This window comes from Pelodiscus sinensis, chromosome 2 (genome assembly GCF_049634645.1).
Source record: "Pelodiscus sinensis isolate JC-2024 chromosome 2, ASM4963464v1, whole genome shotgun sequence".
In the NCBI taxonomy this organism is placed as follows: Eukaryota; Metazoa; Chordata; order Testudines; family Trionychidae; genus Pelodiscus; species Pelodiscus sinensis.
The window spans coordinates 182,561,295-182,583,487 of NC_134712.1; the positions used below are offsets into that span (position 1 = coordinate 182,561,295).

The 22,193-nt window shown below is 41.2% G+C and overlaps 1 protein-coding gene across 4 annotated transcripts in view; it reads right to left on the bottom strand.

The window, feature by feature from the left end:
* Positions 1–22,193, bottom strand: part of ANO10 (anoctamin 10) — a 199,433-nt gene that overhangs the window by 18,782 nt on the left and 158,458 nt on the right. The window contains exon 14 of one of the 4 annotated variants that reach the window (XM_075921960.1): positions 4,185–4,435. The exons of 2 other annotated variants lie outside the window; for them this stretch is intronic. In XM_075921960.1, coding sequence (XP_075778075.1) covers positions 4,322–4,435 — 114 coding nt within the window. In that variant the 3' untranslated portion in view covers positions 4,185–4,321. Of the gene's footprint in view, positions 1–4,184; positions 4,436–22,193 lie in introns of those variants that run through there. One more of the 4 variants, XM_075921962.1, reaches the window with a different exon arrangement.

The window sequence follows — 22,193 nt, forward strand, 5'->3', positions numbered from 1 at the left end:
CAGTGAAACACCCACAGGGACATCACTCAAAGAAGAACCTTTTGCTACTCTACTGTTTGAGCACCCTGAGGATACACAGGTTGAAGAGAGTAGCAAACTAGGGTAAAGAAAGAAGTTTTAGGTTCTACAGATATATTGGGTCGATCCAACGTGTTCTAGAGACTTATTTTCTTAATTTACATTAGTTTGGATGTGAGTTAATGTTACAGTTTAGGTTGAGCAATGAAGTATTAATGTTCAAATGCCATAACAATTTAATGTTACCAGATCATGAAGCTCAGGTTTCAAAGATTTTTTATGGACTTCCAAACACGGACATTGTATACAGATCTTGGTCTTGATCTATTCCCTTTCATCACCTTTAAACTTAATATTATAACAAATATATATATATATATATGATAGTTTCAAATATTTAAATGATAGTTTCAAATATTTAATTGTAACCAATCTATTCAGCCTACCAATATATTACTTTTATGAATTATTCAAATTTGTGTTAGAAAATATACAGTAGTTATTGACCTGTAAATTATGTTAGAAAAACCTATCTAAATGAGTGGTTGCATCTACTAAAATTAAAAATATACCAGTGGTTGCTGTCAGTGGACTTTAAATTGATGTTTCAGATTTCACATGACCTTGAATCAATACAGTGAGTTAATATTACCCAGTGATTCACTTAGCTAATTCACTGTGAATTTATGTGGTGTTATAAAAAGATGGGTGAATGAATATTTCCACAGGGCAAATCAAATAAGCAATCTGGGACAAGACAAATAATTACAAAATATTAACAAGCTGTGGATATCTATTTTCTGCATTTTGAGCCTGATAGTACGTCAATGATCACATGTACAGTCTTCCTCTTTTGGCATGTTTAAATATAATGGAAACAGTAAAAATTCCATGTATCATTTCAATATCAATGGAACACTCTGAAATGTGCCAGTTAATAGCAACAAAAGTAGTGGTAGCCTGGACTTCCTCAGTAATTTAAGCAAAGCGTAATATTTCCTTTCTTACTAGGATGTCAGAGTGAGCAATTAGCACAGCAAAGAACAAATAATAAAGAAAAATGTACCAAACAAAAGAGAAAGGGAGTCACAGGTGATGATTTAGAGTATACCAATATGAAAATGTTGTCACATTCACATACAAAAGAAACAACTACTAGGAGACATTTGCATTTTGGTGTCCACTATCAATATTACGAATGAGAAATTCCTGAATTTTCTTTCAGCAGCTTCTCTCCTCTTTTATCACTAACTAGCAGACATACTCAGCATTGCCCGGGTCTTTCAGTGCAAGGCCTTGGGGATCGTGCGTGTGTGCGTGCACGCGCAGGCAGTTGGGAAGTGTGTGAGAGTGAGGGTTGGGGGTTGAGGAAGTGCTTGGGGAAGAGGTCTTTCCCCCCACAGGTTCCTTCACCCACCAAGGGCCTGTTTTCCACCACCTACCCTAGCCTGCCAGGGGCCTTTTTTCTCTCCCCAGATGCCAAAGGCTTTTTTTTTTTCTTCTCTCAGGTCCCCTCCACTCCCAGTTGCCAGGGGCCTCTGAATTCCACAGTTAGGAGTTATTACCCATTAGTGATGAATGAGGAGAGAAAGGTGGAAAATTAAAGGATTATACAACTAAATGAAGATAAACATAGTATTATCAAATATTAGATCAACTTTTTTAGGCAGCTCCTGGCTACAGTACCCTTCCATAGTTATAGTCAGAGATGGAATGATTAGATTTCTATTGGTAAATGTCAGTCAACATCAATTTCACTGCATACACACACTCCAACCATTCCCATCAATAATATCAAACTACTTGAGAATTTATTACCATTTGATTTAAGAATATCTTGACATGGGATGTTCACAATTTGTGCTTTAATGGTTATAAACCTAAACGTTTTAAATCTCAAAGCCTACTGTCATTAATTATTGTCTTGTCAATCCATAATTTCCTGCAATTGTGAAAATTTAAATTGATAACTTTTAAAAAATACTTAAAACCCATTCTTTTCTACAAAAGTTAAAATTTAAATTGAAAAAAGAGAGAAATGCTTAAAAATAAAACACTGATGTATGTCAAAATGATAAAAAAATCAAAACTGAATTTGGTCAAGCATACTTATAGTTTGGGTCAACTGAGCTACCTCTATGGTGGTTTTAAAATACTGTGAAGAGTTCACTAAAAATTTCACTGATACCAGTAATAAGAATCTACTTATGATCTACAATAGTGATATGTTTATTGCTTGACTTACCTTATATTATAAAAAATGTTCTGGCAAACTAATGTCATCAGGTAACAAACTTATTTTTCTGATAATTGTCACCAAGTTGTAGGTATCAGGTTTCTTTTAGTTTGGTTTCCCAAATACAACATATAAATATCTAATGACCTCTCTTCCTATTTAGCTCTCCTTTACTACTGTGATAACATGCCTTTCTGAGCAATAGCCCACAGCATTTATGAAATATGCAGTTTTCCTCAATCCATGATATTCTACAAGATATAGATAGCACTATATGTCTCACACGGTCAGAAAAGAACTAAAGCCTGCAAAGAAAATAACTGAAAAAAGAGACAGACAATGGTGTTAGATGAAAGGGGAAATTAAAAGCTATTTTAGAATTATGGGCAGATCTAATTTTTTGTATCATATTTGTTTTTATGTCACATAATTTACAATGAGCTAATTATAGAACTGAAACAATGAGAAGTAAATCTCACCTTTTCTTTCCTAGATAAGAAAATTAGCTTTTACTTTTTTTGATTCCACTATTTCAGTTCTTGCCTTTTCCCCTAATCTGGTGGTAAAAAAATTATTTGGGGGTTCACTCTCATTACCACAGAATCTGCAAGCATAACTGTAATCGATTTGAATTTAACAATGAAATTAAGCTGCTGCTTCTTGTTTAATGTAACGTATATCAGAAAAGTATATCCAATATAGCAAAGGTTTTCTTTGTTGCCCACTAATGTTAATGAATCTCATAGCCCTTTAAGACTAACAATGGAAGTAAACTTCAGTTTGCGGTATACTGCAAGTGGAACTTGCTGAGTACTGAATCACATTTCACTACAGCAATACGGGAACAGGTTGATTACATGGGTATGACACAGATGAATGTAATTAATTATTTTTTATTTGGGGGATTTTCTTTTTGCAAAGAAGGCAACCAAAGTAAAATTAATCATCTAGGAGTTCCAAGCTGTTTTCTTCACCAGAAAAAGCATTTGAGAATGCACCAGATAATGGCCTTCTTGTACATTGCCTCAAAGTGGTCCCCTGGACTTGTTTTCAGGGCTTGCAATTGTTCTTTCTATAAGATAGAGATAAATTAGAATAGGACTGGGACAAACTGATAAATATCCCTCTGCAAATAAAATTCACTTTTTAGAGTGTCTCCAGGACTCTAGTGGAGCAAAGGAGACCTCTGCCTGATATTTATTAAATCATTATAACAATAGGTCTCTTTGGTAATGGTTGATTTGTCAGGGAAAAAATGGAAGAGAAAATGGTCCAATTCCGTGTTAAAGCTCCACAGTTACATTCTAGATTCAAAACAGGATTAGACACTTACATGAATAATAAAAACATCCATATTCACAATAGCTAGGATTATCTATGTATTTATTAGTTAATGTATTTAAAATAAGGGCCATAAACTCTCCTGATTCAGGGCATAAGCCAACCACTAATTGACAGGGAAATGAAGAAACTGTCCAAATGAGCAAATTATTCTGTAACTGTCCTCTATAGGATTTCTAAGTATCTGGAACTGAAAACTTTCAGAAAGTGAAACTAAATAAATTGGCTCACTGGCATGATTGGGTCTGGCAAATCCTATGCTGATTTATGTGAGTAAGCAAGCACTAAGAGATGTCCTATTTCTTTTCAGGAAATTTTGGTGTCTGTCTATGCTTGGGGAGGAAAAGATTTATTCTTATCATGTACTGTCTCACAAGTGGTAAAATCCTACCAAAGATAAAGCAGTTGTATGTAGTTTATACACATTTGTAGGCTGAAGTAAATCCCAGGCTCCCCCTACTGTTAACTTCAATTTGCTAACATATATGAAAACTACAAACTGCATTGTAGTCACTAGAATTTTGCTTTATTCCCCATGCGTCAGCTATCATATTTTTCCTTAATAAAAACAAAGTCTTTGTCTTGCAAATCAGAGATGGTCTGAAGGGGCAATTAATATGATATCATCTCACAGTCAACAATGAAAATGTCAAAGAGCTCAGACTTATTTCTAAGTCAAACTTATTGTCCTTAAGTAGAGAAAAATCTGATTGCTCTAGGTATAGCTTATCTTCTGGAAAAAGATACCTTTCTGTAGATAGGCTGAGAAGAAAGTGTTCCTACAGGACTGAATTGTCTCTCCCACAGTTTTTCAGTGCTTGATAAGCAGGATGGATATTCCTAACATGGAGAAGACTCCAATAAATTTCGAACTCTCCCAGTTATTCTGGATAGTCCTGTCCTTAAACTTAGCAGGCAAATGTCTTCTTAAACTCATGATATTAAGCCCTGCTGTATGCTTTCCCATCTCTCTTTCCCAGAGTGCTAACAATAAATCAGCTTTGTAGGGGTAAAGAGTTAACCTATAGCTAGGGTTGCCAGGTGTCCGGTATTGACCCGGACAGTCCGGTATTTTCAGCTCCTGTCTGGTAAAAAAAAATTCAGAAAATACCGGACACTTAAAATGTCCGGTATTTTCTGATTTTTTTCCCAGCCAGCAGGCAAAAATACCAGACTGTCTGGGTCAATATCGGACACCTGGCAACCCTACGACACAATCAGGTCCAGCCCCCCCACACGCCTCTTACCTGGTTCTGCAGGAGAGCTGTCTGGCCCAGAGCAGGGAGGGAGGCAAGATGGCCACCAGCTGCTGGCAGCCTGTTAGGAGAGGCAGAGCCCAGCCCCTCGTATTCTTAAAGGGGCCATGCTGTTTTTTTAATTTTTAAATTTTTTTTGCTTAATAACTCTCTGGGTCCTTTTTTTTTTTTTTTTGGGCTCAACAACTTTGGTCTCCCCCCTCCTTTTTTCAACAAAATGTTTCCCCTGGTTTTTGTTTGGGGGGGGAGGTGTTCGGTATTTTTGGTTAAACCATCTGGCAATCCTACATGGAGGGTTGCATATGTAGTACAACTATCTGTAGGTAATATGATCTCAGACCGTAGACTCTTAGACTGCAAACTCTTTGGGGCAGGAACTGTCATTTACTGTGTGTTTGTACAGGGCCTAGCAAAATGGAGCCCTCCCCTTGTAAAAATCTATAAATGCTCCTACGACAATAAATCATCACTAAAAACTGTCTCTCAGGAATCAGTTCCTGACTTCTATGTTAAGAACCTGGACCTGATATTTTGTTGTATAAGAGGTTCCCTCCCCTCTATGAGGGCATTTAATATATATATTAAAGAGAACTTTTTACATTCCATAAGCTCTTTTATGTTCCTTTCCTACTCATGGGACTGGAAGTCAAGTCTGCGGCTAGTATAAGCAGTAGGATTGCCAGATGGTTGAAACAAAAATACCGCCCACCCCCCCCACACTCCCCAAAAAAAACCACCAAGAAAAAATGTTGTTGAAGGAAAAAAAAGGGAGGGGGGGGACCAAAGTTGTTGAGCATAGAATCTGGGACTGGGGGGGAGACAAGTGGCTTCTCAGTTTAAATCTCTGTGGTAGTCAGAGGGATAGGATCACTGCTAGGGCTTACCAGGTAATCATTAAAAAAAAAATGGACACGCATCATGGGGGGGGGAGAGAAGGACCAGCCAGGAGGGGAGCGGTGCTGGCCGGGAAGGGGGGGGACCTGGAAACAGCTAATGGGGGGGCAACGGGGCTGGCCGGGGGAGATGGGGGGGCCAATGGGAAGCAGGGCTGGTCATGGGGAGGGGGGACGGGGTTAGGCGGAATGTGGCTGGCCGCGGGATATCGGGGAAGGGGGGACCGGCTGGGAGGAGGCAGGGCTGTCCGGGAGGAAGGGGGGGCAGGAAGCAGAGCTGGCAGGTTCGGGGGCCGTGGCGCTGGCCGGGGGAGATAAGGAAGAGGAACGGGCCAGTGGGAAGCAGAGCTTGGGGGGGGGGGGGGGGTCGGAGGCCACGGGGCTGGCCGGGAGGAAGGGGGAGTGGGAAGCAGAGCTGGCGGTGGGGGGAGGGGGAGTGCAGCGGTGCTGGCTGGGGGAGATCAGGAAGAGGGACGGGTCGGCGGGAAGCAGAGCTGGGGGGCAGTGCAGGGGGGCTGGCTGGGGAAGATCAGGAGGGGAAGTGGGGGAGAACTGGCCGGCTGGGAAGGGAGGGGGGTGAGCAAATCGGCCAGCCTCAGCAGGAGTACTAGGAGTACTGGAATCTGCAAAGAGTCTGCTATCCTTCAATAAAGACCTGAAATTATTTAAAGTTGTCAGCTAATGATAGTAGAGGAGGCATAATGATTTCATCTGGAGATGTGGAAAAGATATTAGTGGGGCAATTTTGTTTTAATCCGTTCTCATTTCCTACTCCTCAAAAGTTTCCCCCTCTGGATCAAAAGCACCTTAAGGAGAGAGACTGGTGGTGGGGGGGGGGGGAGACTTCTCCTGGCGAGAAACACTTGGGGTCCTGGAGAACTGCTACCCAGGGGTCCAAATATGAACAAGAAGGTGATGAATATGGCAAAGGTGAAGGCTGCCAATGATGTTCACACCAGCAGGATGGAGCATCTTTCTCACAGAGGTATTCCAATTCTCTGAAGATTTCAGTAAAGAAGGTTTCCTGATAATTGAAGGCAGAACTCTGGATGGAAATGTGGGAAACTGATGAGTGATCCCTATCATCTTTCTCCTCCTCATCACTTGGTAGAAGTGGATGACTCAAAGACATATGCAAAGACTTCATTAGTATCATGAAAACATACAGGGATTGAGAAGTCCTCATTGACTAGGAAAAGGTTGGTGCCAAATAGAGAGATTATGATGTTTCTGTTACCTTCAGATGTTGGGAAAATCAAAACTCTTATAGCACTGGAACAATTGACAGCACCAATGATGCAGGCTGAGTATAAGTAACTGTGGCAGAGGGAGCTAATGGTACCAAAGCTCTTATGTGTGTTGGTGAACAGCCAATAAGTGATGGATTGGTCATCTGTGGTGCCAAAGCAGTGGGTACCAAAGGTGCAGTAGACATTCTTGATAGGAATTTTAAAGAGCTGGTCATCTTCCTGGTGCTTTAATTGCCAGATAATACCAATCATCTAGAGTCAAAAAGCTTAACGTTTTTGGGCTTACTGGTTCCCCACAGTACCTAAGGAACCTCAGGGATAGCAAGTCAGAGATTGATAGGTGTTGAAGCAGGCATCTGTAATACAGATTTTCTATCTAGAGTGTTTGAAGACTGCTTTCTAGAGTTTTTTTTTTCTACAGGGTTTTTTTCCAGTGCTCTAGGGGGGCACTGTGCCAAGGAGGTCAAAGCACTTGACTTGCTTAGAGCCCATTATACAGGGGGTACCTCAGCCAAGTTCAGAGGCCAGTTTGAGTGAACTCTTCATCATAAGGAAAGGTAGCTTAAGTTTCCTGTTCTTTCTGCCTCAGTTTTAGTGGCAAGCAGCAATTACACTTTTGGGGAACATGAGTCCCCAAAGCAATGCACACACTGGGAGTGCCTCTCACTACCTGAGAAAAGCCTCTTGACATAAAAAAGGCATAATTTAAAAATGGGAGAACAAGCATGCCTTCTCAATATTTATGTTCCCCTATAGAGATAAAAATAGGTGAAAGGACTTTTTTAATTTATAGAATTATTATGATTAACTCAGCTGCTAAGATGCTGCTGAGACTCTGACTGAGACAAATGCAGTTGAGAAGAAACAGAGTGGTTTGCCCACATAGCTCTCTATGGCCATGGTCAGGGCAAAAGCCTGCATGAGGTGCATGTGTGGGCCAAACAGACACTACTACCAAAAATCACAGTCTGAGATGCACGTAGAAGGAGGAAAACTATTTTAAGAAGGATGCAAGTCAGTCTCTCTATTCTGACTTCACCAGCACATGGTATTTATTCTTACTGAAACCCAGAATAAAAAGATATCATTGCAAGTGTACTGCTGGTAGAGACTGTAAAATTGTAAACTCTACTGTGGAAAGCCATTATATCAATGAGATTTTTACAATATTTGAAAATAAATAGTGTTAAGGCAAATAAACATCTTACAGAAAACCAAAATCAAGAAATATTCTTACACACTGACAACTATTAGAATTATAAAAGAGTTATTGTGAGCTTTTCAAAAGCATTCTAACTCTTCTTCCTTTGAAGTCAATAAGAAGTAGGCCAACGTTGAATACTTATGAAATTCCCATCCATAAAATCAAATGGTTCCTGACACTAGCTTAGTTGCAGTCAAAGTTCTTAGTACAGGAATGCGAACTGCTTTTTACTATTCAAGTTTCTTGTTCCTATTTGGGACTGATTCACAACTGGATTTCCAAATGTTACATATGGCTATTTCATATTTATATTTAAGTTAAATAAAGACTAAGGAAAGATAGTTTTTAATATATTGTGAAATTTTAAAATATGAATACATGCAAATAGGAAAACTTCTTACTACCTTTCTGAAACCAGCAGAATCTTCTTTACAATAAGTACGTGCAAAGTCCTTCGAGCATACCGGGATATGAGAAAAGAACTCTTTATAGATACTACTCTTTTAATGTATGCATTTATCAGGAAATTCTATCCTTTTCATTAGACCATTATGCACATATGCAGTAATTTTACTGGTATGGGACATTATGCTTCAAGTATTTCCTCTGGTTTTTTTGTACTCATAATGAAAAATATACTGTTCTAATTTGCTCAGATTGCAGATACATAAAGTTTAAACTATTATAAAATAAAATAAATATCAGTCATGGCAACCAAACAGAGCAGACTTCTGGCATTTACTGAATGAGTATTTAGGAGAAAATTAATTCTACACACAGAATGATGAAAAAGCACTTAAGTTCCATAACTATATCCCACAAATTATCTTTACAGTACAACTGGATGTTTAGAACTGATTGTACATTATCTATATTGAAATAGCACTTTCACAGCAAATTTATGTAAAACAGATTAAACACACATTTTCATCCTCTTTATTCACTATATTTACAAAAATGTGATATTTTGTTAAACAGACCAGTGCAGTTTTACAAGGTTTATTTTAAAACTTATTTGTATTTAGAAGCCATTTTAAAGCATTTTTCAATCTAACTTTGATATCTCTGAGATAAGTGCTATAAACAATTGGACGTTCATATATTATATACAGTACGAAAACAGAGATATTTCAAAAGCACCAGCTGCTAATAGGTTATAAATTGTTAGCTATATTCACATATTCTCTTTTATACATATAATTTGCACAGACATAATCAGATTCAAGTGATATTGAACTACTTCTATCAGTAATTATAAACCCCCAATTACAACAATCAAAACAACTTTTTCAGTAAAGACTGCATCTAGCAAGTACAATACAACTCTCATTTAAGATAGATGTAATCTTTAAAAACTGTACAGGCAGTCCCCGGGTTACGTACAAGATAGGGACTATAGGTTTGTTCTTAAGTTGAATTTGTATGTAAGTCGGAACTGGCTCCAGATTCAGCCGCTGCTGAAACTGATCAGCGGCTGACTACAGGAAGCCCTAAGCAGAGTTGCTCTGCCCCCGGCTTCCTGGAATCAGCCGCTGATCAGTTTCAACAGCGGCTGAATCTGGACTCCTGGGACAGAACAGCTGGGGCACTGCCGGGTAGGTCCCCGCAGGACCAACCTGGCAGCACCCCAGCTGCTCTACCGCAGGCGTCCCGCAACAAAAGCCTGGTCTGCTGGGGGGCGGGGGGGCGCACTAGCTACGCCCCCTCCCCCGCAGCAGACCAGGGAGACCCGAGCAAAGCCGCGGAAGCGCAGAGGTCCCGCCGCCTCTGCGGCTTTGCTCCTGTCTCCCTGCTGTGCTGGGGGAGTCCCCCCCAGCACAGCAGGGAGACCCGAGCAAAGCTGCACAGGCGGCGGGACCCAGCTGCCCATGCGGCTTTGCTCCTTTGCCCCGGAGCAAAGTCGCAGAGGCGGCAGGGTCCCCCGCCTCTGCGGCTTTGCTCCTGTCTCCCTGCTGTGCACAGGAGCAAAGCCGCACGGGAAGCGGGGTCCCGCCGCCTGTGCGGCTTTGCTCAGGTCTCCCTGCTGTGCTGGGGAGTCCCCCCCAGCACACCAGGGAGACCCGGAGCAGCTTTTCTCACCCCGGAGGACGTGGTGGCGGGACTGCTACGCTCTGGGCGGTCCCGCCGCCCACGAGCTCCGGGGCGAGAAAAGCCCCGTTCGTAAGTGCCGATCCGACATAAGTCGGATCCGCGTAAGTCGGGGACTGCCTGTACTAGAAGAGTATATTGGGCATTTTACTGCTTCATCTACTTTAGAGGATAGGGTCATTTCAAAATGAACTGGACCACCTGGAGAAATGGTCTGAGGTAAATAGGATGAAGTTTAATAAGAACAAATGCCAAGTGCTCCACCGAGGAAGGAACAATCAGTTCCACATATACAGAATGGAAAGCAACTGTCTAGAAAGGAGTACGGCAGAAAGAGTTCTAGGGGTCATACTGGACCACAAGCTAAATATCAGTCAACAGTGTGACACTGTACCAAAAAAAGCAATTGTGATTCTGGGATGCATTAACAGGAGTGTTGTGAGCAGACATGAAAAATCATTCTTCTGCTCTACTCTGCACTGATCAGCCCTCAACTGGAGTACTGTGTCCAGTTCTGGGCACCACATTTCAAGAAAGATGTGGAGAAATTGGAGAGAGTCTGGAGAAGAGCAACAAGAATGATTAAAGGTCTAGAGAACATGACCTATGAGAGAAGACTGAAAGAACTGGGCATGTTTAGTTTAGAAAGGAGAAGACTGAGAAGGGACATGATAGTGGTTTCTAAGTATCTAAAAGAGTGTCACAAGGAGGAGAAGGGATAAAAGTGGTTCTCCTTAGCCTCTGAGGATAGGACAAGAAGCAATGGGCTTAAACTGAAGCAAGGGAGGCTTATGCTGGACATTAGGAAAAACTTCTTAATTGTCAGGGTGGTTAAACATTGGAATAAATTGCCTAGGGAGGTTGTGGAATCTCCATCTCTGGAGATACTTAAGAGCAGGTTAGATAGACATCTATAAGGGATGGTCTAGACGGTGCTTGGTCCTGCCGTGATGGCAGGGGACTGGACTCGGTGACCACTCGAGGTCTCTTACAGTTCTAGCATTCTATGATTCTATGTATAAATCTCTACCAACCGAAGCTTCCACTTCATTCATCTGATGAAGTGAATTGCAGCCCATGAAAACTTATGCTCTAATAAATGTGTTACACTTTAAGGTGCCACAAGACACGAAAAAGAGGCACAATGCCCATTGCTTGAGACATTTAAACTAAACTGCACAAAACATTACAAATTTACTGTGAGCAACAATTGTACATAAGTAATATACTTGGCCTCTTGACTAAACAGATTTTATCTTTCTTCTCTGATTCTGTGATTATACTCATATACGGAGGATTGCATACAGTAGAGCAATAGGTATACTAGTTCTGAAATGAGCATCAAAATTACTTGTATCTAGTTTGTGATGTATTCTGGCTTTGAATTTACCCAACCTAGTTACATTCAAGAACTGTTAGATTAACTGTTATTTTAAAGGAGCAGATATCTATTAGGTAGCAATCATGCAACTGATACCTGGACTACACAGAGAAATCAAGGAGAAATAACTAACCAGGTTAAAAATAATCTCAATTAGCACTGATATTCTCTGTAAAATAAGATAAAAGATTATCTAAGGAATCTGTATTTGGTAGCTGGATCACACCAAAATTAAACTACGCTCACTACACAACTACTGTGCCCTTGTCTAAGACCAGGGGTCAGGGTTTTACTTCTGTAGCAAATACGTACATATTATAGAATGACTGTGTTATTATTTTTCCTTTAAAAATTTAAAAATTCCATACAAAAAAGTATAGTAGAAAAATAAAGGTCACAATGTAAAGCACTCGAAGTCAGCAAATGTCAAAAATAACCCTAATATTGTTCCTTTATATATATTATGATAGAGGGTGGGATTTTCAGAGGAATCAAAATGAGTTAGCTCTTAAACTTGTATTGACTTTCAATGCGAGTTAGGATGTCTACCTCACTAAGGCTATGTCTAGGCTGCAGAGTTTTTCCGGGATACCGGGGGTATCCCGGAAAAATTATGCTGCGTCCAAGAAATGCATCCACTTTTTCGGAACAATTTCCAAAAAAGCAGACGCGTTCTTTTGCCATACCTGTAATCCTCATTGTATGAGGGAGAAGGGATATGTCAAAAAGGGAGGTTTTTCTGAAATTTGGCCCTGTGTAGACGGGTGAAATTTCAGAAAAGCCTCTTCTGAAAGAAAAGCAGAAAAAGATATGCAAATTGCAGTTCACAATTTGCATATCTTTTCTGACTTTTCTTTGTAGTCTAGATATAGCCTTAGACACTTTAGAAAATCCCATCCAAAGTGTTTGATTATGTGACATATTTTTGTTTCTCCAGAATCCTTTCCTCATTCTGTTCACAGCATAAATAATGGCAGTGAATGAAGACGATAAATATTGAATGAAACAGATATTGTGGGTCCATGGCTCATGTGGAACAAATTATATTTGCAAGTACCACAGTGTATTTAGTTTGAATTTAAGACTGGTTTAAGTGCAAATTTGGATCCTCAATGCACAAGGTGGCCAGTGTATTCTGAATAAAATGGAGTGTGTGGTGAATACAACAGGGCCTCAGAAGATCTGTCATTTAGGGAAAGTTTAGAACATATGCTATAAAATAGGTATGAGCTTGGTCATTGAAAATTTATAATAAATAAAAGCAGAGCTCACTCAGGAGCCTCATTCATTGTGCATTATTCAGCTTGTGCACTCACTAAAGCAGAGGTCCTGCAGAAATAATGGCATGACCTGATGCAGTTCAAAACTACATCACAATGTATAAACACAAAAAAACAGAATTAAGGTTTGACTATAACCTTAACTTTGCCATTTCCTCACTTTTGAATGCTTCACTTTGCAACCTTAGTATTCAAATAATATAGATTTTTTTTGGTATTGAAAATAAGTTAGTGCTGTTTAAAACTTATCAAGTTCTTCAAAATGTTAGGTATTGATATTAAGGGGTTGCATGCATGAGATGTAAATTAAATTGTAGGACCGATTCTTTCGGTGTAAATCAGCATAGCTCATTGAATCTAATGGAGCTATGTTGATATTCTGCAGCTGAAGGTCTAGACTTTTGAGTTTTTGGAATCTTCTAAAAAATAATGAAAGTGGAATACCTTTGTATAATTCATTACCCTTAGATCTCAATGAGAAAACTGCATTTGGTTTTAGTCCGCCTACTGTAGAAAAATACAGAGGTTTTCAAACTTATTGAGATGCCAAGCATATATTTTTTCTGATTGCTTCAAAACCCATCAATCTCCTCTGTGTAGAATAAAAATAATTGAATGGGGGTTTCTGCTTTCAAGGTAATATTCCTTTAGGAATGAGAAAAAATAATTTAAGAATTTGGTTGCTAAGAATTTGCATAAGTACTTAGAGTATTTAGTAAACTAGAAAATACAAAGTGTTGCTTGGGTCCTTAACTCAATTAATTTTTGTGTTTTGGAAAATAAAATGAAAATGTACATGCTTTGTTGCTCTGGGGAGGGGCTCAGTATGCAGGCTTCCCCGAGGAGAAAGATCTACCCCAAGCCTCTCTCACGCAGCAGCTTGGGACAAGACAAGAGGAACCTCTCTGTGACCACTGCAGCTCCTGCACTTACAGCCAGGAGAGAGGTACATGTCCCCCAGCTGGGGCAGGTCTAGGTTCATCTGCCTCCTATGATTCCCAGGCAGGGTTGAGGCATGCAGCAAAATGTGCACTTTCCCCTCACTCCCTGATGAAGGGGAACAGCCAGCAATATTCCCATAGGAACTGCAAGGGAAGGTAACATCAGCCCCTCCCACCACACTCCCTAAAGGATGGCTTCAGGCAGGAGCAGTCCTGAAAGGGGGGACACACCCCCAGATTTATTAAAGTGATCTCATTCTAGGCACATCCTGTTATGGTAAGAGGAACCTGTATACCAAATTTGGTGATCCTAGCCCTAGAGCGGGCAATAAAATTGTGGTGATTCACCAAGTCTAGCACCTCTGGGCCACTTACGCTATATTTACCTGCGCCTCTGCAGGCATGGGATATCATAGCTTCCATTGGCTGGGAACAGCAATCCACAGCCAATGGTAACTGTGATCCCCCGTACCTGCAGAGGCGCAGGTAAATACGCTGGTGTGGAGGCCCACCATGGGCTAACCTTGAAAGACCAGATCTGGTCCACAGGCCAGTATTTGTCCACTCCATCCTAGCTTTTACCGCTTAGGAGGAGATCTTGAAAGACAGACAGATGGACAAACTCTCACCAGTATGCAATATATTATCTCTATATAACACTGGATCAGGATCATTATCTCCAAAATGTATTGCTATCTTTAAAAATAAGCAAGATTAATCTCCAATGTGTGCTAGAAGGTTAGTCAGTGCACGTTGTCAAATTAAAATATGCAACTATAAAGGAAAGAATTGCTTGTAAATGTGAACCTTGATCCAACTCTAAAAGCATTTTGCAACTGGATTATTGAAATTTCCTATCTAGCCTTGATACCAACAACTGTTTCCCTCTCTAGTCCATGCTAAAATGCTGCTAATTTCTTCCGGACTTGTCACTCTGACTTCATTATGCCACAAGTTACGTACTTCTACTGGCTTCCATTCCACTTTATCAAACAAACTTCCTGTTCTAACTGTCAAAGACCACCATAATTTAGCCTTCTTCTACCTATCTGTTCCATTATCTTCCTAAAAAGTCATCTTCTGCCTTTAGTCAGTCAAAAAGCCAGCCTCAATTTCTAGCTCGTGTTTCTCTCACAAGAATCTTTGTTCTTTCTTCCAAGATACCTCACATGTGTGTGCAAAGCTTCTAGTAAAAATCCTTAAAGTTAACATCTTATCTTCCAAGTCCCTCCTCAAAACTCACCTCTCTTGCAATGCATTCAAGAAAACTGACATACAGACAGGTTGAGAGTGGTAATTACTGTTGCTTGTAGGCTATGAATTGTGCATACAGCTAGTCTGTGCTAAAACATCTGATCATTTTTGTTACCCCATCCTGCACATGACCACCTGTTATAGCTTATATTTTAGATATAATGAAAAGGGGTCTATAATGGAAAGTGTTGGACTATAGTAATCACTATTTGAACTGCTTATAATCATTATGAAGTGAAAGTATAGTAGACTGGACAGAAGATGTCAAAGATCTTTATATTTTTGCAGTGATGTATTTTTGGGTTGTAATTCTTAGGTATGATTTCTCACTCATATTTGTTTGACTGAAGACTCACGAAACAGCAGCAGATTGTCTATGCTGCGAAAGTTTGGAATCTGCAAATATTTTTGAATGGCCCTAAATCTAATATATAAAGGAGAATGTTTGTATGTTTGTGCGCCAATAACTTGGACACTATAAGAGCTACCGCAATCAAACTTTGCATGGGATAACCTTTTATCCAAGAGAAGGTTTTAAGGTATGGTGGGAGGGAAGAGATGAGAGACTGACGCTTCTCCCTGGGGCTGCACAGAGTTTGGCAGTGCGGGGAGAAGCGGCTTCCCAGGGGAAGCAGCGGGGACAACCGCTCACTAAGGCCGGCGGAGGGATAACCTGTCATCCAGGAGGTTTTAAGGGACTGTGGGAGGGAAGAGATGAGACACCAACGCATCTCCCCAGGGCTGCACAGAGCTTGACAGTGCGGGGAGAAGTGGCTTCCTGGGGAAAGTGTTGGGGACAGTCACTCACTAAGGCCGGCAGAGGGACAAAGAAGTGGAGAGCGGGCTCCGGCGCCAGCGGCAGGTGCACGGCTCCCTTCCCCCTTCCCTCAGTTCCTCTACTTTCCCGAGCAGCGCCGGGTAACTTCAGCTAGTGTTAAATATAGTAACACGCTCTGAAGGCAATCTTGCCATTTAAACATTCTCTATGTTCTGAAGATGATAGCTGATTGTTTCCATGCTAACAGAGGCTGCTCAACATTACCATGTAAAGCTCAGTTAAAAGAACATGGTCAGCTTGAAAATCACCATTCCAGCTAAAGGTTCTGTATTTATTATAGCTACAAATAACACTTCAGATTAATAGACCAGAAAGAGATATTTGTCTCTATTTTTCCAGTTTTACTGTGTGCATTTGTATATAATTAGTTTCACTGCTTTGTAAATGGGCAACTGCATCACCCATACACTGCTCTGTGGGGAGCTATGTACACTCTCTCCTCTGGCTATGATACCAAAGGCAACATAAGTAAAACTGAAAGTGAAGATGATGTTTTTAACCCTGGGCAAAAGATTACATAAAATAATCCAGGTAACAGAAGTGTGTGTGTGTGTGTACATAGGCATAGATACACACACATATTTAACATAATTTAAAAAAATCAGTACTATTTTGAAAATATGTTACTAGAAAGCTGAAATTTTAAAAGTCATTTACAAACTACTTAGTTTGTGAGTGTCTGTAGCCAGACAGAAACCGCCCCCCTCTTCTCTCTCTCCCCTCCTCCCTCCGAAATCCTTGGGAGGGAGAATCCGTGGGAAAGAAACACTGTCTTCAAGGCTCCAGGGCCTCCAGATGTGCCGGAATAACTATGGCCCTGGATGCTAGACAGAAACCAGATAACAGTGGCAGTTGGGCCAGCAGACGATCGGGACCTCGGGCTGCCCTTGGCTGGTACCAGTAATTGATACGCCTACACACCATCCCAGAAGAGGAATCTGCTGCCCCATCAGGAAAAGAATGTCCGGCCCTAATGATTTAGTTACCTCCACCTCACAGGTGCAAATTAAGCTTTGGCAACTCCCTGTGGGAACGGGCGTCACAAAGACGTTCCAATTTAATTGGCATTTTATGACAAGAGAAGTGTCTATGTGACCACAGGGATATAAAGCGGGGTCCTATGCCCCACTCTAATTGGAGATCCAACCATATACCTGCTGATCAGGCGGTCCTGGACCCCTGAGACTTTAGGGACACCTTCGTCTCGCACTGACTGCTTCCCATTGGGATTGAGAGAAACACTGGCTTTGCTGGACTAAGGATCGCAGGGGTGAGAATATACATGCAAGGTGTCTGTTTTGCGCGCATTCAATAAGAGCTCAGAGAACCAAAGGGTTCCATGGTACCTTTAAGTGACTTTTATTGTATTTTTGTCTTGTCTTTGTAGTGACTGTGTTATCTGTAACACAGCAGTAACATTTAACAGCTAAGCTTGCCTTGTAACAATAACGTAGTAACTGTTTAAGTCTTAACCTGACTCCTGTTGCTGTAACAGAACCAAACACAATCAAAAGAACCATAGCCGGTTTGGCTATCTTGCCGCGGTCAGGGGTAAACGCAGTAAAAGCTGAGTGTTGAGTCATGCCGCCTCCACGCGGCTGACTCTTGGGGTGCCCGTAAGCCTCCCTGGCTGACCGCTGCGAAGGAACTTTGTCCTAGTAGTAAAAACTTGGGTGTATCTTTGGGGCATCCATCGGCCGTTAGGGTTGCCCGCTGTGAAGGGACTCTGTCCTAGCAGTTAAAGACTCGGGTGTGATAGGGCTCACAGACCACTCATTACCCCGCCCACTGGCTAACAGTGTCCCTTCACATTTTTTGTTCTGCTTATTTTACACAGAAAGTATTTTGATAGAGTCAATGCTAATATCTTTTGTAAATGTTTAGATAATCAAATTCATATGGCACAAATTATTTACAAATAAGACAAATATGCCAGAGTTAATTCAGTCTCTTATTTACTCAAAATATAAATGTATTTATTTTGGGAGAGGGACAGATTTGAACTATGGGTCAGATCATCAGATGCTGTATTCAATTTAGCTATGCCAATTTGTATCAGCTGAGGCCTGGCTTTCTAACTACACAATGTCAGGAGTCATATGGCACTTTATTGTACTACTTTAGTGTTGTTTAGCACCTTGATCCTGCAAGCTGATTCATACAGACAGACCTACTGAAATTTTGTGGAGCCCCACTAATTTCATAGATTATATAGGAGCCTCCCATCTGGAACAGATCACAAGACTAAAATTTAAGACCCCACCTTTCTAAGACTTCTAATCTGTATTCTGTAGCCAGTGGGACTATTGATATGGTAAGAGTATGCATGTGCATAAGCGTTAGCATACCCAGGGACTTACTTGTATATGTATAAAAAAGCAATTATGAATACTTTTTTAAAACCTGAAAAAATGAAAATTATGAAAACACAAAACAGCAGCCTTAATAAAATGAACAATTACCATTCATATCTGTAAGTTTGAAGATTTTTAAATTTTTGAGCAGGGCAACTAAAGAAAAGTTATTTATTAGTTCCTATAATAGAAGAACTAGAGGACACCAAATGAAATTAATGGATAGCAGGTTTAAAACTAATAAAGGAAAATTCTTCTTCACACAGCGTGTAGTCAACCTGTGGAACTCCTTTCCGGAGGAGGTTGTGAAGGCTAGGACGATAATAGAGTTTAAAGAGAAGCTAGATAATTTCATGGAGGTTAGGTCCATAAAAGGCTATTAGCCAGGGGATAATGGTGTCCCTGGCCTCTGTTTGTCAGAGGCTGGAGAAGGATGGCAGAAGACAAATCGCTTGATCATTGTCTTTGGTCCACCCTTTCTGAGGCACCTGGTGCTGGCCACTGTCGGCAGACAGGCTACTGGGCTAGATGGACCTTTGGTCTGACCCAGTACGGCCGTTCTTATGTAGTAATTACACTGCTTGTACTTTTTTACTTTTATCAGTGTTCCTGTCTCTCTCAGAGAAGGGGGAGGAAGGCCTAAAATTGTAATTAGTCATAAAATGCTTCCTTTTAATATTATTTTCACAGTGCAATATTACTGTGAAATAGTAATGTATAATTCTATTATTTTATTATTATTCCTCATTTTTGTGATTGTTCTTTTCCTTCCTCTCCAATTGCTCCTTCACAATGTTAGGATGATACCTCCCTCCTCAATTCCAGATGTCTCTGGAGGCCTAGAGAGACTTTTATCCCTCTTCTTCCTCTCTACATCCGGTCTCTGGGTAACCTCATTCAATTTAACGTAAAAGGAAGCCTTTCATTTTGTATATTTAACTGATTTAAAAAAAACAATGCCAGAAAATAATCTGCAAAAAGTTCTTCAGATACATTGTACTGTTCTCCATTAATATTTTTATTGCTCCATTGGGTTACCATATGAATTCCATGGTAGGAGACAGCATTGCTATCAGAAAGTTCATAACAAGGAAGGGCTAAAAATTGAACGTTTATAAATTGCAAGTGTCTTCTTTACACATTTAAAAATAAACAAGAAGTCAGACTTAGCCTTGATGAGTTTAACCCAAAATCAGTTTTCCCAGATCATTACTATTTAACTGCATAGTTAGTTGTACTTTGTCTAGCATTTGATCTTCTATTAAATAATAAAGGCTTTTCTAACCTCACTGAATAATATCACCTGTACCCCCTGCATGCTGCTTCACTGCATAATTTAAAACAACTGACAAATGTAAATTGGAGTAAGTGCAGCTGTGTAGCTCCCAGCATATTACAGACACAAGGTGGGTATGATAATATCTTTTATTAGTACAACTTCTGTTGGAGAGAGAGAGACATGCTTTCCAGTTACACAGAGTTCTTCCGGTTTGGGAGAGGTACTACCAGGATCACAATAAAATTCAAGGTGGAATAGATTGTTTAGCATAAGTAGTCAGAATATATTTCCCATTAACACCTCTGCAGTCATAAAATAAAAAAGAGGGGGTTTGTGGGTTACATACTGTGACAAATAAACCATAAGTCCAGTTTCTGTGAGTTTACTCTCCCAGGACTGTCTTTTGAAAGTGTTGTGCAGATTTCCTTTGAGGATGAGGACTGATAGATCAAACAGTGGTTCCCAAACTTTTCAGCATCACGCCCCCCCTTTCCGATTTTTCAAAAACCCTCATGCCCCCCCCCCAAAAAAAACTTGATCAAAAAAAGGGGGGGGACTGAGCAGGGAAGCACAAGTTGTTAAGGGAAAAAAAAGGAACAAGGAACTGAGCAGGGCAGCAAAACTTGATGGGGGGCGGGGGTTGGGTCACCTCGCATCGCCCTGGAATTTCTTCACACACCCCAGTTTGGGAACCCATGAAATAGAGACTGATTACTTATTGGAAAGTATTCACCCTAAGGTGATAATGAAATGACAAAAGGACAGAATCACCACATGATAGTTCATCTGTAGGGCCCTGTATATCCAGGGATAAACGCAGCTAGTAGAGCAGATACCTGCACAGAGCTCTCCCCCTCCCACCAGGCAAGCTCCTGTACTGCCGGCAGGGAAAGGATGCAAGAAACTGCATCCTAAGTCTCCCTGCAGGACAGGCGGAGTTCCAGTCCTTCCTGGCACCCCTCCTCCCGCCTGGAGAACACTGATCTGTGGAGCCCCTGGCACACTGTAAAAAAAGACAGCAGCCTCCACAAGTGTGGAAATCCAACAGGTAGCTCCAGATCTCTCCTCCCCCCCTCCCCCCCCCCCCCGCTCCCTTTCTGTATCTAGGAACAGAAATGGCAGTGCTCAAAAGAGACTAATAATAAAATGAAAAATGTGACAATCCCCCTACTTACACACAATTCTGAACCTGCCCCCTCTCCTTGCTCATCGGTGCTCTGTCCCCACTTCCCTCCAGATTTCTTGTGCAGATACAAGTACAATGTGGATCACTGATTAGATGAGTTGAGCCTGGCGGATGCAGATCCACATTTTTGTATTCACGCAGGGCTATATTCATTTGTGAGCATGATGATTATTTGGTTCCACCAACATCTCGTTATTGGGACATTTAGTGTACTGGATGAGGCATACTACATGCTGTGATAAGCATATTTGTGGGGTAGTTGCTCCTGATCATGAATTTGGAGTGGCTGGGGGACTATTCAAAGGCCAGAAGTGGGGGTTCAGGAAAGATTTATTTCGGGATGGTGTATTCATTGAGGAAAAGTAGTAGCTATCTGATGAAATGCTGAATGTAACCTATTACCACACACTAGAACCAATCAGGAGTGTGTGGTCAGACAGGTTTTATTTCTGTTTTGAAGCAAGTTCTCTTGGGGGTATTTGGGTGGCCTGTTTCATAAGGTGATCTACTTCCCTAGTCAAGTGTCCATGTTTGGTGAAGGCAGTTTTAAATGTGTTAAGGTGAATATCCTGGACTTTCTCTTCTGTATACAAGTGCCTGGCTATAGATAATGGATTTCTTTGTGTGTGGGGGGTGGTCACTGGATCTGTGAAAATAGGTATGGTGATATATGTGTTTCTTATCCATGGTTGTCTGTAGGGTTGAAGCTGTTTGGGGTGTAGAAGTTAATGATAATGGGGGAGTGTTCCATAGAGAGTTTAATGGATGTGTAGTGGTTGTTGAAGTAGTGGTGGAAATCTATGAGGGAGCAGGGAAGTCAACATGTAGTCGACTAAACAATTAACCAATAAGCCTGATTGATTAGTCATATCAATTATATGCACAAACCACCACCCTGGACCCTTCCCCCCTCTTGCTGCCTCTGTACTGGATCCCGCAGAGCCGCCTGCATCCCTCTCCCCCCCCCCCCCACACACTGCTGCCTGTCAGAGAGGCAACAAGCAGCGCAAAGGCAGGAACCTGTACATTCAGGAATCCGGCTTTCAAGCTGTTTCCCTGTGCATATTGGCTCTCGCTGCCCTCCTCACCCTCCATGTTGCTCTCTCTCTGTCAGAGGGCAGAGCATGGGGGAGGGTGAGGCAGGAGCCAGTATGCATGGGGTGCCATCTTTTAAGCCACCTCTCCATGTATGCCCTCTTTGCAGAGCCGCCTGCCCCCCACTTGCTGCCTCCCACAGAAGTAGCAAGGGGGTAGGCAGGGGCCAGTGCTGGCGGGGGCAGGGAGGAGCTGGCTAAAAGCTAAACTTTCAAATTACAACATTAAATCTGTAAAGAAATTGTAGTGGTACTATGTTACCAAAGAAAGAAAACACAACAATACAGCTGGCATTCCCA